Source organism: Harpia harpyja, chromosome 7, assembly GCF_026419915.1.
Source record: "Harpia harpyja isolate bHarHar1 chromosome 7, bHarHar1 primary haplotype, whole genome shotgun sequence".
In the NCBI taxonomy this organism is placed as follows: Eukaryota; Metazoa; Chordata; class Aves; order Accipitriformes; family Accipitridae; genus Harpia; species Harpia harpyja.
In genome coordinates this window covers 29303284-29330133 of record NC_068946.1, presented here as the reverse complement: position 1 = coordinate 29330133, position 26850 = coordinate 29303284, and the positions used below count along the sequence as shown (strand labels likewise).

At 36.8% G+C, this 26850-nt stretch overlaps 1 protein-coding gene across 11 annotated transcripts in view; it reads left to right on the top strand.

Moving 5' to 3' along the window:
- Positions 1 to 26850, top strand: part of NBEAL1 (neurobeachin like 1) — a 93860-nt gene that overhangs the window by 10694 nt on the left and 56316 nt on the right. For 9 of the 11 annotated variants that reach the window (XR_008235863.1, XM_052791267.1, XM_052791266.1 and 6 more), the window contains 8 exons: positions 10071 to 10162; positions 15548 to 15709; positions 17082 to 17163; positions 17355 to 17482; positions 19519 to 19601; positions 21898 to 21983; positions 23516 to 23822; positions 24809 to 24915. Coding sequence is in view for 9 of the 11 variants with exons in the window: in XM_052791267.1 (XP_052647227.1) it covers positions 10071 to 10162; positions 15548 to 15709; positions 17082 to 17163; positions 17355 to 17482; positions 19519 to 19601; positions 21898 to 21983; positions 23516 to 23822; positions 24809 to 24915 (1047 nt within the window). In the remaining 2 variants the exon portion in view is untranslated. Of the gene's footprint in view, positions 1 to 10070; positions 10163 to 15547; positions 15710 to 17081; positions 17164 to 17354; positions 17483 to 19518; positions 19602 to 21897; positions 21984 to 23515; positions 23823 to 24808; positions 24916 to 26850 lie in introns of those variants that run through there. The other 2 variants (XM_052791275.1, XM_052791276.1) reach the window with 2 other exon arrangements.

Sequence of the window (26850 nt, the reverse complement as noted above, 5' to 3'; positions counted from 1 at the left end):
GAATTTAGGAACTGAAAAAAAGGTTTTAAAAGTTATTGAAACTTCTTATTCTAAAAGTAATGAGTAAATGCTTGGCTTCTGTGGAAGAGTGACTGGAAATGTTAACTGACGATGTATGTGGGGCATCAGTCCAGAGTTTCCAGTGATGTAATCCTCTGAAGTTTTATAGAAAGTTGTTGTGGTAGTGGCTTTTTTTGTAGAAAGTGGCTGCTTGTAAGTCACCTTACCAACTCTGTCAATAAATGTTTGGCTAATGCATTCAATTATATAAAACTTGGTATTCATTTACCTGTGCTTTTGCTGAATTTAGGACTAGCTGGAATAAACAGTTTTCTTGATAAATGACTGAAGCTTCATGGGAACTGTAGGCTAAATGGTTTGGCATGTTCTGAGAAGCAAGGAGGGAAAAGGTTTTATTTGATGTTCTTGAATTATTTTTTTTTCTTTAACAATTTTGGTTAGATCTGCAGTGTTCACATGCTTTTAAGGGCAAACTTGGAATTTGGGAGAGAAAATACTGTGATGAAAAGGATGGTCCTTTAATATTTGTTGTGTATAATAACCTTAAATACAAAAAAAGTCTCAAAAATGGCAACGAGTACAGTGGCTCAGGTATGACTGCACACAGTTTTTTCTCCACAGGATCCTGCATCATTCACCATACTGGATGGGTAAAGCTCTTGGGAATAAAGCAGGGTATAGAGAACAAAAGTGTTATTTGCAGAAATCTGACGTCATTATTTACCCGTGCTAATCATTTAAAAACTGTACCAGCATAAGTGCAATGGATGCCAAGTAGCAGTTGCACAAGTAAAGCAAATTCTGCTATGCCCTAGTTTTTGAGTCTTCGATTTTTTTTAAGGGTGCTTTTGAAAACTGGATTTGGGAGGTTTTATACCTTCAGCGTATAGTTCAGCTGCAGTACAATATTAATGTAAGGCCTGGTGAGGTTGAGAAGACAAAAACCAAACAGTTAAATCCATAGCTAAAGAAATAAAAATTTGCTTTAGTTAAATTCGGTGTAAAGTAATCATGTGACACTTTGAAACAAATACAGACTTCTTTTTGATAAGCTGTACACAAGTTCTCAGCCTTTTTCTTTATCTGCTAAAAGACTTGCCAATATTTAGCTGTTGATGTGGTGAAATAATAGGTTCATCTTTTTACTGTTGTAGCATCATCCTGCTTCTTTCAGTCTGTGTTAAACTTTTATTGTCTCTAGCATCACACTGAAAGTTAGAAACTTGACGGTGCAAAAGCTAGCTGGCTTTGTGTGTGTTGTTGCTAAAACTCAGCCCTTTTCTCATGTAAAACAATGGCATAACTTTGAGTTTCAAAGCAATCAAGCGATAAACTCTAAACCTTTCCGAAGCTATAGTTTGAATTTTCATTAAATTTAGGCTTATCTTGACACTGTAGACTTTTGACGTCATGTTATTTTAGTTGCCTTTGAATTATTTAGGATGCTTCTTGTTCTCTTGTGCTTAAAATACAGCTTCCAGCTTTTACTACTGTTGGTTCATTATGTCAACTTTGATGGGAAAAGTGAATGTTAATAGAATGTAATATGTCACAGAATGGAAAATTCCTGGTAAATGCCCTGTGCAGTGGACTCTAGAAGGCTGAAATACTGTATGCCAGCTTGTACATGGAACTTGCCTAGTGGTACTTTCTATCAAATGTGAAGACATTAAAATCTGAGTTCAGTTTAACTAGATTTCATCCCATGGATGGCATCAGTCATATGCCGGTTCCAAGCTACAAGGCTGTAATTGAGTTGTCATTCAAAAACAACAACAACAACAACAAAAAGCAAGAGAAAGAAAAATAGAGGGTTTACTTCCATTTTAGTAAGAAAACTCTTTCATTTTGTTTTTCCAGTGTTGTTGGGGATCTGAAGTAGAAAGGAATCAAACAGCTGTCAGATAATTGTCTTTAACTTAAGGCATTAATGGAAGATTATAATTATTTTTCTTGTTTTGAAAAGAGAAGAAATATATTAACTTTGACTTCTGATGTTTGTGAGCTAAATTTTATCATGATTGATGGCTATAGGTTTATTTTGGTATAAATCTCTATGCTAAATGGAATTTTTTAACTTGTCCCAAAATAGTTGTTTCTGTCATGATTCACTGCAACTCCCATTTATAAAATAAACACACCCCCTCTTTTTCTTTTAATTCCGGAAATGGAACAGAATGCTTGTGTGAATTTTGAAAAAGGAGGTTTATAATTACTTGCCAGGAGCCATTCTTTTGGATCAATAGCTGACTCAAAAATTAGTATTGTGATTAAAATGAAAAGTTGTGCCCAAAGGTGATTCCCTTGATAATTAGAATTGATTGAATTTATCACGGCAGTTTAACCAGTTTAGAACAGTTTATCATGAAGTCCTTTATTAATTCTAACTGTAGTATTGCTGCTATAATGAGGCTTTTCGGGTTTTATTTTGGCATTTTACAGATTTGAAAGGTTCACAAAAAGTGTAGGGACTTTGGCATATTTCAGAATAAAGGCTACTAAGGATCTTGTGTTGAAGATGTTGCCTTTTATGTCTGAAAACGTGAAGAGGAAAAAGCTCGCTTAAAACAAACCTTCTAATCCACCAATGAATAGTTTATTTCAAACAGTGTTGAGAAATATTCTACAATTCTGCATTATGTAGACTACTTCAATTAGTTTTAAGACTTAACTCACCAGTGATCTAAAGGCAGTATTTCGTGTTTAATTTCCTAATGTTACTTTTTGTAGGTCTAATTCAGCCTTAACACCAAGGGATTGTTCTTATTTTAAATATAATGCTTAGGGATAGGGGATTAGCTACCATAATACCAGTGCCAGTGAGATTTTATGGTAGCGCTTCTAAGCTGAAATCCACTTTGAAGGTTGACTGACTGCTACGCACAGTAGTCAGACCAGGCTGGCTATTTGATGACTGCATGTTAAATTTAACGACTTCAAACAACTGTCTTGTCAAACAAGTCGGGCTTGTCTGACAGTCGGACTCTACTCAGCCCTGCAGGGAATTTTTGCCTTTAGAGCATGGAATGCGACACTGCAAATAGCTTCGGGTGGATCCAGCTTTTGTTTTTAGCAACTAATACTTCCTGAACCTAGCTATAAAAATTGTACTGAGCTTTGCCCTTCCAGTTGCGTCTATTTGCTTGAAGCCTTAGTGAAATGGAAGTTACTGTTAAATCTAAAAGCAATGCTTATATAAATACATAAATAGTGTCGATTTGAACCTTGGGTAGATGTGCCTGTGTTCCACAGGCACAGGTCTAAAGACTTGCAGTGGGAGGATTTCAATGCCAGTTTTATGTAAAATTTTTTCATTTGACTTAGATTAAGCTGTAAGAGTTCAATACTACCTGGCTTGTTATGAATTTAAAAAATGTTGTTACTGGTGCAAAAACTTCTTGTTGACCTTCTTGCATAGGCAAACTAGTTACTGAAAGAGATGACTGAATTAGAACATTTCTTTGTCATTCTTTTCATCAGTCTTCATAAAAAGTAAAGAAAGCTATTGTAATTTCTAGATAATTTAATGTATCAAAGACAAGAGCCTGTCCCAAATTAGTGTTTATAGTTTTAAGTTTATAGTTTCTTTTCACTTCATTGCCTTAGAGAATGTCCTGTCTGTGAGAAGGGCATTAGACTAGACCTCTCTGTTACTGGCTTTGTTTCAGTGTTGTTACACGCTAAAGTTGGTGCTAGCATTGAAAGCTTGTTTCCCAGTTCCACCAAGTCTAAGGATGGCCTTGCTAGAGTTTTTGTTTATATATCAACCTGTTAAAATGTTAAACTTCATGGGAAACTTGCTAATTGTTTGGCAGTGTTTAGCCACAGTATTGCTATGCATACTGTAGACCAGTAGACTGGGTTTTATTTAGCAACATTTTTTCTTTCTAGCTGTGCTGGTTTTGGCTGGGATAGAGTTAATTAACAACACTGGTATTGTACTAACTGTATTGGTAAAGAAAAAAAATCCTCTTCTGGAGGTTTTGTGGGGTTTTGGTTTTTTTGTGTGTGTGGTTTTTGGTGTTTCAGGTGGTTGGTTTTTTTTTTCAGTAACTGTTAGAAACACTGTATTACTCAGGCCTGGCAGTCTTTCTTTTTAAAGCGTAAAGAGCTATGACAACTATTATTGTGCCCAGAGGATGTTATGAAAATGGAGGCCTAAAGGGTAGTGTGTTGTTCTGCTGGTGGTTTTTTTTTGTTTGTTTTTTTTTTTTTTTAAGGAAAACCAGAAGTATTTAAGGAAGGGAAGGAACAAGGAAGTATTTTCACTTTCAAGTGCTCTGAGCTACATTTGATTTAATAGGCATAAAATACTTTTTTTTTTTTTAATTACTGCAGGTGAATGGTTGTTGCTAGAGCAGTTTCACAGGCCTTCATTATAGTGTTGAGCTCAGAAGTCAAAGCTTAGGCTCTGCAGACTTGTGGCCACCAACTGAAGGACTTTTTACCTTTTTTTTTTTTTTTTTTTTTCAGATTTGCACATATCCTTACAATGACGCCCTTAAGATAGCCTTGTTAAAACTCTGGTTGTTTCAGTTTATCAGTATGAAGAGAAATGGCTAGCTTAAGTTGGATTTTAGCTTCTTGGAATTTCAAGCTGTGGAGAAATTATCTTCCAGAAGTTTTAAGGCATGCAGTTTCTATATATGAATTATTATTCAAATAAGATACAGAAATTTGTCTTGCACAAAAGCTAGGCAAGTTTCAGGTAAATAAATGAAATGCTTAGGCTTGTGACTTAGAAAGCTGCAAGGTTTCGAAAATCAACATTTTCTTATCTTCTTCTAGTGATTGGAAAGTTGTAACTGGTGAAAGGTGTTTTATTACCATATACACCTTCTTTCTGTTTCTACTGCTGTTGTACAAATAAAAAATTTCCTTCTGCATTTCTTGCTGATCTCATAGGGCATGTCTGCAGAGTGTGTGTGGTGGGGCTGGGAAAGAATACCAATCTAAAATTGGTTTATCACAGTTTGTCCTTGTGGTGTATTATCAAAACATATGTTGCTTTGTAAGCTGTACTTTAAAAGCATGGTGCATCTTCAAACAGTACCACGCAAAACAATTTGGAGCTGTTGTCTGACATACAGCCTCCAGCTACCTGTCTGCAGAATGACAACAAAAGGGTAATTATGAAAGTGGGGAATAAGAGAATATATTCCCTAGGTTTCACTACTTTTACTGGTAATAAGGCTTCTGAGTATTTAAGATGCTTTATTATGGTCTGGCTAAGTTACACTGCTTCCTTAGGAGGACTCCAGATATAATGGAGTAGCTAACAATTTATAGTGAATCAGTTGGAGTCGGGGTTGCAGTTCAGTGATTTGTTCTTTTGGTAGCAACACCAATCTGAAGTATTGCCATACCCATGGGATGCAATCTTCTGCCATGTGGTAACACAAGATATTTGTCAGATTGCAACATGTACTGGCTTGGAAAGTTGATCTGGCATTGAAGAACACAAATTTTTCATGTTAAAATTAGGTCAATTTGTGTTCTGCTGTTAATGCGGGTTACCACTTCTGTCATGAGAAAATAGAGGAGAGTTGAAAAGGTGGGTGGGAAGAGAATTCAACAGAAATAAATTCTAAAATCCCCTTAATTTAAATTTCAGATTAAATAGCAGCAGCTGACCTCAAAAAAAAGTTCAGTTCAAGATAAAGATGCTGGGTAGGATAGTTGCAGTGTACATGGTGCATAGAAAGCAGCTGATACCCATTATTACTGTCTGGTTTTATTATGAAATTAGAATTTTAAACCAATGTAAAAAGACAGTTTTTCTCCTAAACCATCATGCTTCTGGTCTGGGAAAATATAAGATGCAATATAAGAAACACGTAGGTTGGTCTTCAGAAGGGTATGTGTTTAGCTATGTTTTAGGAATGGACATTTTTGTGTACTTTACAATGGGTAACATTTACTGTTGTAAGTTTCCTTTCTTAAAACTGCTTCAGTAAAATTTAGATTTCTTGCAGCTTTTAATTGGTGACTGGTGCATAGGGTCTGGGCTGATTGCTAATAAAGAAAAAGGAAAACATGGGCCACATTCAAAGTTTGAAAGCTGTTTTTAGCTTCTGTTTCTAAATTCTTTGAAATAACATATGTCTTAATTTGTAGCAAAACTTTTAAATATTGGGTCACTTTTTTCTGGAATAATGTACTCCTAGTTTGTAAGTCTTCATTTTTTTTTGTTTCTGGAAAGGTGGCATACTTCTATTAGGTGGTTTATAATGGAGATTTATTGCTTAGTGTTTCTTATGTTGCTAAGTGATCTTGTTTACTTTTTTTTGCCTTGATGATTCCTCCCCACCCCCAAGTGGTGTTGAGTTAGTGCCATTGCCTGGATGGAAATCTCTAGATTTGACTCAGAATGAGTCAACTATTGTGTAATCTATTTTCTACTGGCACATACCAGTAGTGTTACCTGGTATTTTGATATCAAAGCTGATTATTTTAATAACTTGGAATAATATATAATTAATTGGTTGGCCAGGGATTGAGGTAGAAGGGAGTTAGGTTAAATAGTGTACTGCAGGTAATGATCAAACAGTACTACAGTTCTTGGTTTTTACCAGAATCGGGAGGAGTTTTAGTGGCAAAGTGAATTAAGCAGTATGTGCACTACAGGTAAGCAAAAACTTTTGGCCTTTGTCGTGGTTTAAACCCAGCCAGCAGCTAGGCACCACGCAGCTGCTTGCTCACTCCTCCCCCCTGCCCACAGTGGGATGGGGAGGAGAATTGGAAAAAAAAAGTAAAACTTGTGGGTTGAGATAAGAATGATTTAATAACTACAGTAAAATAAAATGTAATATTAACAATAATAATAATAGTAGTAGTAGTAATGAAAAAGAATATAATAAAATAAAATTTAAAAAACCCCAAGAAAAGACAAGTGATGCACAATGCAGTTGCTCACCACCTGCTGACCGATGCCAAAGCAGTGATCCGCCCCTCCTGGCCAACTCCCCCAGTTTATATACTGAGCATGATGTTCTATGGTATGGAATATCCCTTTGGCTAGCTCGGGTCTGCTGTCCTGGCCATGCTCCCTCCCAGCTTCTTGTACACCTGCTTGCTGGCAGGGCATGGGGAACTGAAAAATCCTTAACTTAGGATAAGCGCTACTTAGCAACAGCTAAACCATCAGTGTGTTATCAACATTATTCTCACACTAAATCCAAAACACAGTGTACCAGCTACTAAGAAGAAAATTAACTCTATCCCAGCCGAAACCAGGACAGCCTTATATAACATCTGTGGCCTACTCTTGTAATCTACATAACTGCTTTTTCTTGCGTATTTTGTCTGCCAGTATTCTCTCTTACTGCTAGTCTGCACTGATAGCCTTGAAAAGGCATTATAGTTTAAGGATAAGGAGGTTTCATTTAATCTTAAGCTTGAAGCTGATTTAGGCTATATCATTAAAAAGGAGCAAGCAGACATTTTATCTAATTTTGTCTTTTGTCCTCCCATTCCCCTTCTCTCATCCATAACCTTTTGTTAAAGCAATTTTAAGTCAGATAATGATGTTATTTGCACAGCTTCCTTCATGGTAAATGACCAAGAAAAACTGAGTTTTCTTATAAAAGTTTACTGTCAACAACTAGCAATGAGCCTCAGCTGTGTCAACAAACGATTTTAATTTTGGAATACCAATAAAATCAATTTAGTAATTCATGTTGTGTTTCAAGGAGAACTTGCTCATGCCAGAAAAAAACAAAGCAGTTTGTTCAACAGGGAAAAAAAACTCAAATAGGTTCAGTTTTTGCACATGCGTGGGCATTATCATTAGAGGCATGGACACACGCATATGGCAAGGTTTCTCTTGGTTACTTTGCCATGAATGCTATTGCTTTGTCCTTTATAGCCAGAGCTATATTGTAGTTGCTGAAATCATATCCTGGTTTTCCTCATCTTTATGATCCTGTGAAATAGCTTGTATGTGGCTAAAATAACTTACTGTGGATTACAAGAAAGTTTAAGTATGTGAACATTTTTAAAAAGCCATACTGTCTGAAGACAGCATCTTCTGCTACTTCTAGCTCATTCTTTTAGGATATTAGCAAGTCTTACTTCTTGCCCATCTTTTGGTTTGATTTTCAAGGTTTTTGATCTCTGAATCTGTGAAATGTGTATTCTATACTCACCTGGTTGAGATAATGTCAACCTCTGTAGCTTAAACCAGTAGCTTGGAAACCTTGAATTTATTCTTTATCTTAACAGCTTCCTGCATTCTGTATGTTGCAGCTTCATCTTGAGGACAATTAATAGGTGTGTTGAAGATAACTGTTTGGTAGTTTGGTGCATATTAAACATGAGGACAGGGCTACATTACACTTAAAGGACGTAATACTTTTTTGACAAATTTTTAACAGAAAAAGAAAGGGACAGATGACAAAAAAAAACATTGAAAGGGGAATAAAAGCAGAGATGAGAATAAAGATTGTGAAGGAGAGACAGATTAGGAGTGAAATGGAAGGAGGCGAAATAAGACAAGAAAAATGGAACGAAAATGCAGTAAAGGCAGTGAAGCAAATAATCAGACAAGATATGTATCTAGCTGAGGGTTTTATTTGGCACCTGTTGTCACAGTATTTGAACACATTTCATATATAATTAATTGTGATAGTGATGTAAATTGTGTCTGGGTGTTTCTGACACTTCTTGCTTGAGTTAGAGGCGTCTTTGGGGGTACGGGGAAGGGTAAAGTCTAGAATGAGAAGGGGATTCCCACGCTTTGTAACTCCTGTACTTGCTGTGGAAAGATGGTTTGAGAAGAGTTTTGCAGCACTTCAGATTCTGGATTTCCATTTTTATTTTATTCTGTTTTTTTGTTTGTTTTTTCCCCTGGGAGGTTCTTTTGTAGGTAGCTATTTTGCACTGACAGGACTCAGTGTCAGTCTTCCTTGGTGACTCTTTCTTTTACATTGACATTGCCCTAGAATACTGTGTGTGTTAGAGTTATTCACAGATTGCTCCTTGGTCTTAACACTGCAGGGAAATAATCTGTTATTCGGGAACATCTATGGTAATATAAAGGCAACAAGCAAAAGGGAGCAGATACAGAAAAGAGAAAAGAGAAGGATGAACAAAAAAGCTTAAAACTTTTGCAAAATTTTATAAATTACAGAGTAGATTTAGAAATAATTTAAAATCTATAATACTTTAGGAAAATATTTTAAAGTTATTTTGAAAATTATTTATGACATAGAATGTGGGACTGCATGGATGTGTATTAATGGACATGACTGTACAGTTCTTGTAGAGGAATATGTTAGCTGTGGTCTGGCAGCTTGCTTTTGAAAATTAAGCAGCTTGACTTCTAAAGTGAGACTATCTCAAATGGCATATTTTGACGGAATTTTCCTGTGGTGGTTTGTGGTGGTCTAGTATATGTTCCCCCTGCTGGCACAGTACCCAGCCCTGAGGAATTGCTGGTCACGAACAGAGTCTGTCTGCTCTACTAAGAACAAGTAGGAAGCCTAAATTTAGATTATCTGTTTTATAAATATCTAGTATACATGTCACAGGCTCTGCATTGTCTCTTGGAACACTTCATCTGGCTCTAATCTGCTGCTAGCTGCCATATTGATCAATGAATGAAGCAAAAAGCAAATTACTTTGTGATTAGGATTGTTGTTGGAGTTCTTATTTAATTTTATAAGCCATAAAAAGTGTGGCGTGCTAGCATCTATGCTATCAAGACTAGAATATACAAGTAATTTTGTAAAACTGGTATGTATTACTCTGGAGAATACGTAAAGGTTGTTGGTGGGGGGAGAAGCTAACATGCTTTGGTTGGCATTGGTACCAGGAAGTGGAAATACATGAACTAATGAATAGAGCAAGAATGTCACATCAGCACAGCATGGCCGAGAATTTCAAAGGACACAGGTTTTTTTAATTGTAGTTCTAAAAATCTGTGTATTCCCTTCTTTGTCCCAGTTGAAATGTATTAAAGAAAAAATTTCCATTCAAGTTAGTACTACAGAGTTGTTGATGGATGACCTTGTGTGCAATATTGCCTAATGTTCTCTTCTTTTTTACAGAAAGATCCAGATTACCTGAAGCTCTGGTTGGATAGTTTTGTTTCTAGCTATGAACAGTTTCTGGATGTGGACTTTGAGAAGCTGCCAACTAGGTATGTAGAATTACGGACCTGTTCACCTTTGTTTGTTATCTGAAACAGACCTGGCTGAGAGCCCAGTCTTGTTCAATGGCAATACTGCCTTTAAACAAAAGAAAGATTTTTAATTGTTGTGTGGCACTCCCGTTCTTTTGAAGGTCAAGTTGGGTTGGGAATGATGAAAATAGGCAAATACTGGTATTTGCATTATATCAGGAGCTGGCATGAGTATTCACTTGTTCTTGCTTGTAGAAATATAATCATTATTCCTTGTGCATTGTTTGAATAAGTATTCATTAAATGTTGTGTATGAAATAGTATTAGTATTAGTGCCTGGTATCTGTATCAGCAGTGACTGAAGAGAAGTAAGATGTAGGTAAAGAGTTTTGTAATTTTATTTCAGGGATTGCTTTAATATTAAGGATGAGATTAAATGCTTAATGAAAGATTTGGATATCTTAGCTGAAAACCTTTTAAAAATTAAAATATGCACAAATTATAGACTTTAAAGTGATTTCTTTGTTTGCATCTGTGAAGACTTCAGTTCAGGGCAAGAGTATTGCTGACTTCACTGATGTTGCTGACCGCAAGTTCTCAGATGCAATCATGCGATGGTATTGAAGTCTAATTTTAGAGTACCATATTTAGTATTTTGAATTTGTCTGTTGTGTTCTAAGGATAGTGTTTTCAAGACTAACTTTGCAAATGAGGAATAGAAACTTAGGCACTGGATGTTTTCTCTTGCTTTTGAGATGCTTGCATGAACTAAGGGTTTTAAGATAAATATTACAGGATTCAGAAATCATGAGAGGTGGTGTCAGTAGTATAGCTGATTCCGCTACTGGTGTTTGAATACAAAGAATGGCTCTCCCTGCATGATGGCTGCCGTCCAAGCCCTGCTGAAATCAATGGAAATTCTTTAATGGGCTTTGGATCAGATCCTGTTTGAAGTGTAAGTGATAGCCTCTACTGTTACAAAGAAATGAAGAATACTGCAACTGGATCTCAGTGGATAAAAACTGGCTTCTCAGCTCTTTGTATTAAAACTTTCCTCGTAATGCCTATATGAATGCAAAATATATAGTGCAATTACTAATAAGCAAGACCTTCAAATTAATTCTGTGCTCTTTCAGAAGATGTTTTCTTTGCAATGTCAAAGATGCATCTTAGTGTGTTTAGTTAAGGAAAAAAAGTTTATCCTTTGAAACAGGTTGTCTTTAATGTACTATTTCATAGAAATCTGAACAGTGGAAGAGAAGAATGTCTTGGTACTTCGGGTTTTTTAAGGGTTTTTTGGTTTATATGTGTGTTCATTTTTTTTTTTTACGGCAAAATAAAAACCAAACATGAAGCTTAGTTGTGCAGAACAACAGCAGCATCTTCATTGTGCTGAACGATGGTTTAGTGAGCATAAAAATAGTGTATTTTTCTGAGGTTAATGACAGGATTAGTGATTCAGTCTGGAAGAATAGGCCCATGTGGATTTAGACTCATTTGTGTAACAGATGTAGAGAAAACATATCAAAAATCATAGGGATGAAGGCAGATCATTCCTGTGCTTTGATGGCTGGATTAAAAATTACTGAGAGCAGATATTAGAATTAACAAAGAGTTGCAGTTTCTGCCTTTATTTGCATTTGTGAGATAATCAGGCATAGGAAAGGTGGCATCTTTCTGGGGTTTGTCAATTTATGTTGCAGGCATTTACATTGTGGAACCGATATTACCTAGCCCACAGAAAAGAACAAGTAGGTCAGTGTGGAACCACCAAATGCTGATTTGCAGTGACTCTTCTCTTGGGGTCATAGGGCCCTGTGGACTCAACTATTTTATTGGAGTTGCTTATTAAATAACTAATTCTGTCTTTTGATCTTGGAAATAATATATGATGCTAGCCAAAATGAGAAACGGAGTGGACTAATTTTATTCCCCCCCCCCCCATATAAATCTTGGTATGCTTTACAGCTATATGCCTGAAAGACCTTGCATACTGAAGGGCAAATGCCAGGAAATAATGAGAAACTATGTAGGGAGAAGAAAGCTTGTACAGATTGCTGGACAGAACTAACCTTTTGGAAGACAGGCATGAAGTTTTGTGTCAATGTAAAACGTGGTTTTTTTAGCATCCAAGAAAACAGCACTTAAGAAATGTGATGAAACTATTAGTAGGCTTTTTTCCTGAAAAAAGGACTCTTAATTGGCACTGTCACTTGCTGATTTAACTGATAAGAGTATTTCTTCTATAAATTAAAATATATAATTTCCTGAAATCTGCTTTGGAAATCTGAAACATGCTACATAGTGCAGAATTAGGAAATCTCTAAATACACAGGATGAGTGTGTCCAGTGGTATGATTTGACTGTATAAGTAGAGCTTATACAGTTATGCAGCTTATAGGCTTATACAGCTTCATTCTACCCCCATCTTTGTGCATCTACCCTTTATTTTTAAGTGTTATAGTTCATTAATGGTGTTTTCAGTGATTTTTACTGAAAAGGTGAGGTGATTTTACTGAAAAGGTGAAAACAGCTATGCTGATGACTTTGAGCATTGAGCAGAAAAGATTAGTGCACCTGTACTTTCCCTAAAAACATATATTCATCTCATATGTATTTACCATGAAAAGGATAAAACCTTTACCAGCTGGTGGGAGCGTTTTTTTGCCCTTATTGAAGGAGAGGAATTTTCATTTGGTTTAATATTCTGGAAACAACAAAGGCTTCTAGAGTGTTGTCATGCTCTTTTTCTGCTTTTGGTTTGCATCATCTTGAGCAAAGGAGCTTAAATGAAGCTTATGCAAAGTACCATAGAAACCATACTTTGTTAACTTACTGACTTCAAACCCACATAAAAATGATGCAGAAATCATGATAGGAATGCTGATTACGTGGTTGCATGGTTGTTGAAAAGTAAAGCCTAGTTTTCTACAGCACTTTTTTCCGAAGTGCTTAGCACTGGCAGAGGAGAGGTTGAAAGCCCCTGTGTGTGAGTTTGAGCTGTAATAGGTGAATACAATTTAGAGACTAATTAAACTTCCTTTCAAACACCTGAGATGGCAGTTTATATAGCTGTATAACCATGTTAATATAATGCAAGGAAATTATAAATAAAAAGAACCCAAATATGTCAAGGTCTTCCTCATGTTTTTGAGGTGGGGTACTAGCAGTCAAATAAGAATGTCAGTTAAGGTATGATTTTTGAGATTTTTTTTTTTTTCTTCCTTTTGGAATACTTAGTTTACCCAGATAGTTTTGTTGGGGAGAAATTGATACTACATGTCCACAAATTTAACTTCTAGATTTTTGTGGTGATATAGTAATAATTTGCTCTGGGGTGAAAAGAAGTTTGATTATTTGTAATTATTTATATACTCTATAGTATATTCAGTTTGAGTAATCCCAATTAGTATTTCTTGTGCCAGTCTTGCATAAGGCAGTAAATTCTGATGGGTTGTGCAATAGCACAGACGGGCAGCTACTGCAGAGGAAACATTCTTTGGGACACGAGGCATGAAGGGTATGCTGTTTGCTCTTGTGTAAAGCATTTTATGATCTTACTGAGAAAGACTTGTTGGCCATTTTAGGGAAATTACTTCTGGTTATATTATTTCAGCTGTGAAAAATTATGGTCTTCCTAATACAGAGATGGTGAATTATTGGATTATGGGGAGCCGTGCTTATAGTCCCAGAGGGTATGGATCTGCTGGCATCTTGAGGGGTGAAGCTGCTACCTCAGAAATTAAAATTTCTTTCTTGGCAGTTGTGTTGGAAAAAAGCAGTTGCTCTCTGTTTTGTGGTTAGTGTCTCTATCAGTTTAGAGCCTAGGCCCTATAAAATTTGTGTTAAAACTTCCTGAATCCCAGGATCTGAAAAACAAATTGCACAACTCTGTGAAGAGGCAAGGAAATGAATGTTATTTGGTCACCTGTATATGTGTAGGTGACACTTGTTTCCTAGGATGTGGGAGCTTGCTGTCACTTGTACCTGTCTAGTTGTGTTACTAAATTGGGTCTCAGTTTTACCCTTCTATGTAGGCTTCCTTTTCAACTTTAGAAACTAAACAATGTATTGTTCCCCATTTCCCTCAAATAATCAGTATCACAGTGTTTAGTGTCAGTCATTGCATTTCTCCACACTTTTTGATGCTTATTCTTACACAGATGTATGTATGCAAGTGTTATACCACTGAGTTTTTGAGCTAGCTGAATTTTTTTGGTTGTAATTTCCCCCCTGGCTTTGTCCATGTTGAAGGCTTTTGTAAGCCGTAAGGCTCTTGCTTGTGTCTTCCTGTGTAGAGTTCATAGAGAATGTCACAGAGTAAACAGCTGATGCCAAAGGCAAACTCTCTTTAGCATGTGCAACGGTGGATAAACAGTCTTCATCCCAGAGAATGTTCTAAAACATTTATATATTTCTATACTGTTGCTGAAATGGGTTTCTGTATGGCTGTTCTTGGAGCATTGGCTTAGCTACTGGTTTTATTTTTGATTTTTTTTTTCCTTTTTTCTTTTCTTCTTTTGGTTCTCACTGGTGTATTTCTAAAAATGTTTCAGTTTAGCAAAAACAGTAGGGAAGAGTACCTAATATTCTTCAGAGCCATGTCTGGCCTTGGTAGAGTTGTTACATTTAACACCAACACAACAGTCTTTTTTTGTCTCCTAAAAAGAATTAGATAGCAGAAAAAACCCTATTTGCTGGGTTAATGATATCCAGAAACTAATAAGGATGGGTAAGCTTTTCATGCAAAATCAGTGTGGCAAGAATCAGATGGATTTTTGAGAGCTCCCTCTCCTGCACATACAGACCCTTATTTTCAAGTCTTTCTTTGTTTAATCTTACTGTGAACAGCTTTCTTTTTGTATTTAATCTTGTTTTGTACAGCTTTTTGTAATTCAATTAAGACAGACATGATGTTCACTGTGGGTGAATACCAGCTGGGCTTCAATAACTATTTGGCATCTCATTTATTTGGACACTTTTAATATTCAGTAGAAAGTTGAAAATGTTTCCCTTGTGGTTTAGTTTTCGTGTTTCATTCCATTGTGGCCATCCCTTTCCTTATTTTGGGATTTCCCAGGCCACCTGTTTACCTGCTGAAGATTATGCAATTTCTCTGTGGCAGTGAAGGCAGATCATTGCATGGAGGAGCATTTAGGAATCGACTTAATGAATTTTTAACACTTTTTTTTTCAATGCAGTTCATTGCTGGGGAAAAGGAAGCTCAAGCGGGCATATTGCTACCAGGCATTTCTTTGTGGTTCATTAGAAAGTATTTGTGAGCCATCAGTTCAGTAACCTCTCCTACAGAGGTTTATTGGAACACTACATGAGCACATTGAAATCGATTGGTAACATGTAATTTACATGATTAACAATTTTGTGTGTGTTTTTTCTCGTTAGGGTGGATGACATTCCTCCAGGGATATCACTGCTTCCAGATAACATTCTTCAGGTCCTCAGGCTCCAGCTGCTACAGTGTGTCCAGAAAATGTCAGATGGACTAGAAGAGCAGCAGCAGGCTCTGTCACTTTTACTTGTGAAATTCTTTATCATCCTTTGCAGGTATTTGTTCTGACTGCTACCTCAGCAAGGCTATTGATTTGTTTAAGAAATCTTGATGCAGCCTATAAATACAGATTTTAATGATGCATACAATGTGATTTGACACTTTTCAGTAGAAACAGAGAAATGCCACTTCTCACAATCTTTAAAATAACAGAAGAGGGAATAAGAGAGAGAGGGGAGCAATGCAGTCATCTTAGCAATAATGTTTGCCATGAGAAATGGAATAAAAGAGGATTAGACACTAAATTCCTTTTAATTACATAAGATATATCCATGGGAATTCAAGATATGGTGTACCTGGTATAAGAAATACTTTAAAAAGAAAAGGCACGCTCTAACAAGTGTTGAATATGAAATAAATGAAGAGGGAATTGTGCAGGAAGAACTGTTTCACGTTCTTAACATGCTTATAATTCCATAAACAGCTTAGGAAACTGACTTATTACACTATTAATGCAACAGGCTTCCTTCTGAAACTTATGCCTTATTTTGTCCTTATTTTGTAATTCTGTTGAAGCAGGTCAATAAACTGCTTTTAGGGATCTATTCCTCACTATTTCTTCAGTCTTCTGTTGTAAACTGCAGTAAGAGAGGAAGGAAATAAAATATAATAGGGAATCTCCTTTTCTGAGGAGTATTTGAAGAGCTTTTTTTGAATTCTTTGGTTCTTCTTACCCCTGAAACAATACAAAGGGCTGTAGGGCAGTGTTTAAAGTATCCTGGAATATTAAATATAAGCTGAGTAGATGGTGGTAATGTGTTTCTGAATTACAAACTGTTGTCAGTCTTATTTAATTGCTGAAAAGTTCTCCTTATGTCATCACTTCAGTATCTGATCTTTGTGACTTGTCCTTTAGACTGAAAAATAACATGTGCATGCTATATCTTTGTTGCTGTTGATTTATTTATGTTCTAAAATAATTATTAGATGTTTGTTTTCCTTGGGAGAATTTAAAGTGAATAAATGCTTCTAGATAATATGTTTGCTAAAGTTTTGGAAAGTGTATGCACTAGTAATGTGGGAGAAGTGGAAGTTACTGTCTTTGTTATCAGATGCCATTTCTGAGCTTTTATTTAGAGTGTCCTGGGAATCTGCTTAACCTCTGAAACCCCAAATTCCAGATAGAATTGGCCTACAGCAGAGTGACTGGGACCTTCTTTTCCTTCCTGTTAGAAGAAAACTTGTGAGCTCTGTTACTGTGACAGAGATAAACATTTGAGTATATGCAGTCTTTTGGAGTATTTTTGAAGTGCTGATACACTTTTGTATGATTATATAGACAGAATGAATGCTAAAACAAACATCGTTTGAACTAGCCTCCAATGGTACACTGTGTACATTTCTGTGGTTTTTATGTTGTCTTCATAGAAATTTGGCTAATGTGGAGGAGATTGGGATGTGTTCATACATTAACCATGTTATCACCATGACTACGTTATACATTCAACAGGTATGTGGTTAACAGTTCTCATCTGTTATTTTTGCCATCCAATACTTCCTGCTCCTGCTTATGTGATCTGCTTTTTCAATAATAGTGTTGTGTGGGGAACAATTTGTGGGCTCAGAACTGTTCTGGAGGAGATCAAGATTGATTTTCAACTTCTAGAAATCTTCTGACCACAGCTTTCTTTTTTTCCTCAGTTAAAAACCAAAACAAAAGAAAAAGAAGTGGCAGATCAGACCCCCATAGAAGAATTTGTGAGACATGCATTGGCTTTTTGTGAAAGTCTCTACGATCCATATCGAAACTGGAGGCAGCGAATTGCAGGGTATGTGTGGACTAGGACAGGATTATAAATACTGTGATTTATGATAACTTTAGATAAACAATATGTAATGTTTGACAGAACTACTGCTGTGTGATGTCAAACTAAAATAAAAAGTAGTTACATGTATATTCTTCAGCTGTTGCATTTTACAGCTGTTAGAATTGATAGCCTTGAGCACTCGATACTGTGTTTTAGTTTTTTTCCCTGAAGATACACTCTTTAGAATAGCATTAATGAAATAGTTTTTCTCCAAAATTAACATAATGAAGCAGGCGTGCTTGAAACTGAACTTCATTGCCACCAAAGTTGTCAGAGTACTAATATATCCTGTTCCATTTAGTGGAAAGCTGAGCTGTGAGGCTTTTTGAAAGGTGGGAAGTGTAGAGAGTCAGGAAATAGGCTTTCTGAGATGCTTAATTTCTGTCATTCTAGGCACAGGCCCTGTTCTTTGAAACTGCTAGTGATTCACTTTATCTGCTATATCTGGCTTTTCAGAGACCTCTTATAAATTTCTGTGAGATCTTTTTAACGTACAATTCTCCCTTATGAGCCCCAGATTAATTACGGTAATGTTAAATGTACATAGTCTTGTATAGTTAACGTGTTTTTCTGCTGTGTGTACAAGGGCTGAAGCTGTTTGTTCCTTGCTGCCATCATTCAGAGCTGCTTTTCCTTTAGGTCCTCAGTTTTATTTCCATCATTTATTTTGACATGCATCAAATATTGGACCTGTGCATGTAAATAACTAAAGGCATAGAGGGATTGTATCTCATGTTACCTAGTCTTGTAAAACCTCAGGTCCATTCTCACAGCATGCATTCTGTAGAGCTAGCACAGCATTTGTGCTAGCTCTGTGACTTGGATTTGTGTAGCAAGTCACTTGTCTGACTCCATGCAAACAGTGGGGATCATGTGAGCTGTGTACCTTGGCTGCTGGGGTTTCTTTGTAGCTTGAAACCTGCAGTATGCCATAATACTGCATGGACTGCAGGTTTCATGGGGCTTTTGTGGAAACAAAAGGTAGTATTCTCAATAACAGCTTGAATCATTGTGCACAAAGTTTTAAGGAGCATGTAAGAATGATCACAACTTCTGGTATTTTTGTGCAACATGAGAATTCCCCTTTTCTAGGACAGAGCGTGAATTGACACCAGTTCTCACATATGGCCTGCCAGTGTACTGCTAAGGTATTTTCAGATTTAGTGTAGGTAATGTCAGCACATCTCATGGGATCTTAGGTAGATTATAAGTACTCAAAATCAGTGAATTTACAAGCAATGAAGGTGGAGAATTTGGCAAGGAATCAATATAATCACACCACAGAAAAGTGTTATGCTTTCTGAAACTGGGTATGATTGAAATACCTTTTTAAAATTATGTTTACTGGCAGTCTAAAAGTTAAAACAGAATTAAATTTGAGGATATACTAAGTGGTGTTTTGTTGCAACTGACCAGCATGAAGGTCCTTTCATTGCTTTCTCCTTTCAAAAACTGGCTGATTTTTCTAAACTGGTGGAACAAGGAAGCCAAAAAGAATGGGGTAGGCAGACCTGGTTGAATTAGGGCAAAAGAAGTTATTGAAGATAACAGTATAGATATGTTGCATCTTTGAAAAGATGTTTATAAGTGTATCAATAGAATTATTTCCCTTTAATTTGATGGTGTCCCACCCTCCATAATGAACCCATAATAATGTTCTGTGCCCATTTCAAATTGCATGGTTAAGAAATTCGGTAGTCTAGCTGGTGGCTTAGTTACAGTACGCAAGGACTAAATAACATATTGCTGGCATTTTTTAATTTATTCTTTAACTAAACCATATTGTAAAAAGATAAGGTATTTTTAGGAGCAGAACAGTAAATATGGGATTAGCTGTGACTCTTCACAGCTGATTTCAGGATGAAATACTACTTTACTATTTTTTGATCCTGTAGGCAAAAGATAACTCCTGATTTTTGGCAGTTTTCTATTATGAAGCCATAAACAAAGGTATCCTATCTAATTTCTTTGGTGTATCTTTTTTAATGTAATTGCAGACGTTTCCTTAGTACAGTTGAAAAGAGCAGACAGAAGTATAAACCAGCTTCCCTCACTGTTGAGTTTGTCCCTTTCTTTTACCGTAAGTATTATCAACAGCATGTTTAAAAATACTCATCTTTGGAGGAGTGAACTTAGTGATTCCAAGGTCCTTTCCCCTAAGAATGCTTGATAAATGTAAAGGCCCCTTACTTGCTTTCTGAGGCTGAATGAAGTGGGTTGCTTTGTTTGCTTGGTTTTTTCCTCTGAGCATCACCATTTTACCATTCTTACTCATCTTTGAAAGCCTGTTTTTTTTCAGACTTTTTTTCCAGTGCCTAACGTGGTTTAATAGGATTGATTCTGTGAATTGCCAACCTTCCCATTTATTAGGGTACATACAGTGATTGCATGTAAGATCCCTGTAACAACTGTAATGATAACTCGCATGGAAAAATAATCTTAGGAAAGTGTTCATGCATTTTTGTCTCTGAATATGATTTAACGTATAGAAAGAAGGAAACTCTGTGCCATCCAACTAGCAAATGCTCCTTGGACTGCAGTTTGGGAAACTGCTCTGTTTTGTCTCTGTTTAAGTCATTAAATATCATGATGGCTACTTTGGAATTCATGTGTTCTTACCATTACAGATTGGCTGTGTGGAAAAGAAGGATTTATGGGGCCATGTTCTGTACTTAAATCTTGGGAAGGTGGGATGCCCAAATAGTTTGCCAGTTTAGCACACCAAAGTGCTAGTGCCAACAGAATTGAAGCAGCAGGAATATGCTGGAGGGATGAGGGTGTGAGTGAAATCAGCCCTTTTTGCAGCTCTTAGCTTTAATTGAAAATAAAAAAGGAGGGTTCTATTCTGAGACTGGTAGCATTTATGAATTTGGTTTCTCTAGGTTTCAGTCACATACTCCTCCCGTTCCTTGAGATTTCCTCTCTGTGTGCATAAAATAGGCTAGTTGCCAAAAAGACCCAAGAGCTGATGCTAGTAAAATGCCATTATCTTTGTGCCAGAGCACTGGGAACCCACTCTAAAGGCTGCTACTGAGGAGTGTCATCTGCATGTTCTCTCCTCCCCATTCAGTGCATTGCACTCTGGTTCCTCCTAAATCCCTTGAATATTATATATTGTGAGTGAGCAACAAGTATACTAATTAGCTGGCAGATACTCATCTGCTGCTTGGCTAACTGGTAGGGAAGACAGAACAAGAAATTGTTGAGCATGTGCTTTAGATGTTGGGCCATGGCAGCACTAATTTGAGGCTTTTTTTGGTCTACCCAGTCTAATGATTTATTCGCAATCTGCTAGGTACTGTTCTTTTTGAATTTGTTTGAGGTTTCCCTGAAAGATTCAGAGGCTATAAGTCAAGGGAATGGTGGGACTAGCAGACTAACAGTGCTGTCATCTAAGCTTTGTTTCCTTTGAGAACCAGATTTAAAAAATAGCTGTGCAATTTTCATTTTAAAACAGGCTTATACATTCAGTATAAAGTCAGAAATCTTACTTGCCAGTAATTGGTAATTGTCTTAAAGGTTTTATAATTATTATTTTAATGAAGATAAAATTCTTGCATTTTCAGTTTCTATTGTTTGTTTAAAATCTCAGTTTTTACAAACCCAAGTCGCCATCAGTTCTATCCCATAAAGTTATTGGAATTTTTATGATGGTTAATTCCAGATAAAATAATCCTTTGTAGTTTGTTGCAGCTACTTTGAGTCTACTGTAATTGCTATAACAACAATGTCCAGGTTGTATATATTGCTAAGAAGAGTTCCTGAGGCTGTTTGTGACTAATGTATATCAGATATGGCATGAAAAGAGATGTAGGATAATTGTCTTTAAAGAGACTACTGCTAGAAAGGTTAGACCTGCACAGGCTTCCCTGGGAAGTTTGGCTTAAAGGGAGCAAGCTCAGGGACTGTTTTTCTGAGCCACCTGCACTGCATATGGCATTAGATTTTCTGTGCCAAAATTGCTCTAACCTTTGTCATGCTTACTAACTGCTCTAGTGTTAGCATGTCCTTCTCATTAGTATGGACAAAATGCACTCATTTTACATTATGGATCAGATCAACAGTTGTCGTATGCCTATAGTTCTGTGAGCCTGCATGAAAAGTATTATGCAAGCTGAAGGCCTGTGTATTCCTGATAAATGTGGTCTTGTCATGTTACTTTGATAATGCCAGAATTGATGTGTTTGTGTCTGATATATGTGAAAGAAAGTGGAGATTATATAGTTGAAAATTTTTTAAAATTTTCATGATGCCAGGGAGTAGAAGGGCTTTTTTTTATTATTTCACTTGTTGGTGGGTTTTTTGAGAGGAAAAACTTTGTATAATTTATATGACCGAAGTAAGGAATCCTTCTCCTTTTTATTTACTCCAATCAGAATGCTTTCAAGAAAGTGAACATCTCAAGGAAAGCCTAAAATGTTGCCTGCTACATCTCTTTGGAGCTATTGTGGCTGGTGGTCAGGTAAGGATATTCTAAACTCTTCAGCTCCTGAAGCCTCCAAACACCTGTTCATTGTTTAAGGCTTATAAATACCCCATAACCCATAAATGAGAAGAATTTAATATTGACTATGAATTGTTTGTTTGTCTTATGAAGTTTAGGGTCATTCTGTGCAATAGTATCTAAATGCTAAAAGCTAGGCCCTGCTGTCAAATAACAGTAGAAATTTACTGTCTACAATAACTACACATTCATATGAACTTATTGTAATATTTTCATATCATAAAGAAAAAATATGGGTAACTAGATTAGGAGTTTCCACCTGCAAAGATGTAAGTTTTGTATCAACTCATGAAATTCATCTAGCTTACTTGCTGCTGCTGGAAGTAAGCTGTTTCAGTAAGAGGTACAGGGCCTTTATAGCCTGGGAGCTGTTTAAAGTCTTTGAAAGAATGTGAAGAAAAGAGGATGTTCATCATCAGCAAAGCCAACACCCACTCTCTTGGCTGACTTCTGTAATGTGCTACTTAGTCTGGTCACAAGCAAATGTTATTTCTGATGATCCAGAAGGCAGTGTTTTCAAATGTTGTCACAGAGCAGTAAAGCCAGGCACTGCTCCACCAGGGAAGGCAAGCTGAGACTGAGCATGGTGAGCAGGCAGGCAGAGGCAGTTGACCTCTCTGGTAAAAGGTGAAGTCTCACTGTACCTGAACAAGGTGATCAGAGCAGCTCTGGTGGTAGTAACCAGGATCAACCAGCCCTGATCACTAGTCAAGTCTGTAGTGATGAAGCCTGAGATCAAGCCAGGAAGTCTGGTCAGCACATCAGGGTTGGGGTTTGGTCTAGTGATGGGAGCTAGGGTCAGTCAAGAGTCCAGTGGTTGCCAGGCCCATCCATAGTGATGAGGCAGGTCTAAGGTCAAGCTGGGCAGTCAAGTCTGTGGGTCAGGTTCAAGACAGTCCCTGGTTCAAGACCGGCACGGGCATGGCTGCAGTGTAGCTCAGGCAGGTAAAAGGTTGAGAGCTGCAGATTGAAGGCAGGGAGTCCCTGACAAGGCATCTCAAAGCTTTCTACAAGGCTGGGCACCTGCCCCAGATTTAAGGTGGCCCTGAGCCTATGCAGTCAGACCCCCAGAAAGAGAGGTGAGGGAAATGCATTCAGGGCCAAGACAAATGTTTGCTAATTATTATGTTCTTTTAAAAAATTTTAAAGTATCATGAATCTCATGATCTAAAATAAAAGTTCAAGTGAAGGTTTACCTAGAATTAGCAGTTTATCAAGGCTACCTTATAAGAATCTTAAAACATGCATTTAAACTATATTTCCTTTTCACTATAAGCATTCTCTTTGAAAAAGAAAGTCTAGTTAAGTGAACAGGATGGGATGCATTTCGGGATGTTTCATGTTTTTCTAACAATTACAAGGCATTAAGAGACATAATACTGCATGTTGCCTGATTCAGATAACTCAGAAACTGCTTGTTTGAAGAGGTTTGATTTTATTTATGTATTTATTATTTTCTCCTTAATCACTTTTCCCCCCATGGGTTTCAGAGGAATGCTCTTCAAGCAGTATCTCCTGCCACCATGGAAGTCTTGATGCGTGTTTTAGCAGACTGTGACAACTGGGATGACAGGAACCCTGAGGAAGTGAGCAGGAAGGCAGAGCTGACTCTGAAGTGCCTGACAGAAGTTGTCCATATCCTTCTAACCAGCAGTTCTGACCAGCGGCAAGTGGAGACGAGTACAATATTGGAGAACTATTTCAAGTTGCTTAATTCAGACCATTCAGCTTTACCTAATCCAAGGCGATGCAGACAGTGGGAGAGCAGGTTCATAGCACTACAGATCCAAATGCTGAGTGAGTACCCAATTGTGCAGTTCCTTTAAATATGTCTTGATAATAGTGAAGCAAGTAATGATTGAACCATGATAGTAATACAACTGAATATTCTACCAAAAAATGTTCGCTTGGCTAAGCAATTGAAAAATTTCAAACATTTCTTCATCGACATTACTTTAGATGTATTCTTGTTTAATCGTTCACTACAAAAAAACCCAGAAGAAACCATATTGAATTGCTACCATTTAACCTAAGCATCAAGGTTCATGGTCTGCCAGTCTCCATTAAAAAAAACAAAAAAAAAAACAAAAAACCCCCACTTTTGTTAGGCAACAGCTGACACTCATCAGCACCTTAATAATTGCAGAATAAGATGGGACTGTAATGAAATACCCATGTGGTGGCTGTTTTGTGATAGTTCACTTTCCAGATGGCATTATTGTAAACATTGGCCTAAAGTGATGGTCTGAAACAGTTGGGTTTAAGTAATTGGATAAGAATTGAGGATTTGGAGGTTTTTCCACTTTGATGTTCAGAATGGGAAATACAAATAAAGGTATTTCTTTTCCCAAACTTCCAAGAAGACTGAGGCATGGTACTGAGATGATGAAGAATGCTTACAGTATAAGGCTGCTGTAGAATGCAGAGTAATTGCTTGATGAGGAAGCAAGTGTTTGTGTGCTTTAAATAAAAGGCGTGCTGCTTATGTACGCACAAATGGTGACGACTTTAAACAGAGCCCCAAAGCAATCAAAGATATTTGGTAGCTGAATCTCTCTCCAGATATAGTAGGTTATGTGATAATTTTTACAACATCGAAATGTTTAGCTTTAGGCCTGGTGCTCTGTGCTTAAAATGCACATCATTCTTGATCAAAGAATTCACAGCATATAGTTTGTTTTATCACTTTTTTCCCCACGTTTATTATGTAATGTGCAGAAAAAATGCTTGATGGATTTGGGAAGTGTTTTGTCTTTGATGCCAGTTCTGTTTTGATTTTATAGATACCATCACAGCCATGTTAGACTGCACAGATAGGCCTGTTCTGCAGGCAATTTTCCTTAACAGTAACTGCTTTGAGCATCTCATTCGACTGTTGCAGAACTGCAAGGTAAACTTTCTCTTATCAGGATGTTTTTAACAAAACCTGTCTTGTAATATTGCAGGTATATTAATTTCCTTTATATCCTCCTTCTGAATTAAATGTGATTTTATAGTGTCTACATACTGGAAGTAAAACTTTGGGTCGGTTAGAGCAACTAATGCCATGAAAGATCTGAAAGATCCAAGTTACTCTAAAAGCTTTCTTTATTCCTAATGAAGTAGAGGTATTTCTTGTCTGTCTTGTAGCAATAAGCAATTAATGCTTATTTTGAGTCCTGAGCAAAATACCTTTACAGACCCCGCTCAGTCTCTAAAATCTGTTAAGGCTACTGGAATCAATCCCTGCCCCTTCCTTTCTGACTGGGGGGACGGGGGGTGGTGTTTGTTTGGTTGTTTTTTTATGTTCTGTCACTGAATTGCTAGGAAGTCACTTATAACTGCTGCCAGATGGAGGTTTGAATTCTTATTTCAGAGGCATGTTGTTCCATTTAAAAAAACCTTGCTGGTATGCCTTTTTAAGTGTTTCAAAATATCTGAGTCTTGTGTAGCTGATGTAAAACATGAGCTCAAGCTGTTACCAAAGTTCTTCAATTGTTCTTTTCCTTCTACATAGGATTTAGTGTTTACATAGGTTTTGTGTGTTCATCTCAATCCTAGATTGTCATAATTTGCAAGCTAGTGGCTTTCTCTGATTGCTTTGTAGATTTCATTTTTCCCTGTGCAAAAGAACATAGATATGATGTAACTCTGTGGAATATTTTATTTCTCTTTTTGTGATGTGTTGGTGGCATAGCTATTTTGAGCTCTTCTAATGCTAGGTAATTTAATACTAGCTACAGTATGCAATTTGATTCAAATCCATTTAGATTTTGGATTAGAACATATTTCAGTGCAGTGATATATTAAAAATAAATGTTTGGATTATGTCTTAACTGTAGTTTTAATCAGTGGCAGAATGCCAACTGACTTGAAGTGTCTTGAATAGTGTTTTTAGTTTATCTCCTCCTGAAAATATGTTTTTTGACCTTTCTGTTCTCCTCCTCTGTTTGGGAATCTGTGCATATTTTTGTACTGACCTTGTATTCTGTAAGAAATTTCTTTTTTAGTTTCTTCTTAAATCATCAAGTAGTGTGATGTTTACCTGTTCATGGAGACTCTAGCTGTGTTCCTGCTCTCGTATAAACAAGGGGTGGAATTTGAGAAAGCAGGAACAGCTACTCTATTTTTGCAGCTTGCTCCTTTTAATTTTTATTCTGCCTGTATGTATGTCATAAGATACACTCTTCTGAGGGTTTTTTCTTGTGATGCGGTCTCACATATTACTGTGATTGATTGGATATCAGTGCTGCCAGTTTGCTACATAGTGGTTTTTTTTAACCTTTCACAGTCAGAATACTCCTAAGGATGAGAAGCAGGGAGAGGGTGGAAGCTGTGAAGGTGCTGTATATTTGTATTTTCCAATATACTGTATCTCCATTCTTTTTCAAAGCCAAATAGCAAAGATGAATTTAGCTGTGGATTTAGGATTTCTCCTTATTAGCTGGGGGTGGAGACGCTATTTCTAGATCTTTTTTCTTTACCTATGAAAATCTTGCTACTGGATTCACCAGCAAGCTGTGTAAAGTGCATTCTGCAGCTCTGCAGATAGTGGGAGAGTCCATATATGTATCTGAAACTCAGGAAGCTATTGGCTCTTCAGAAAATTTGAAGTGCAGGAAATTTCCATGGAAAGGAGGGGTAAATAAAATCCATACCTCTATTTCTGCTATAGCTATCCCAGATAACTCAGGATATTCAAGGCCATGCTTCTAGACATACTTCCTAGTCATTTGCAGTTCAATAATCTTCTAAAATTTAAATCTTTTTTTCATATTTGCTGGTTTTAGGGCTTATGGGCAAACTGTCTTCCCTTAACTATGCTCTGGGGTTAGAGATCTGCACA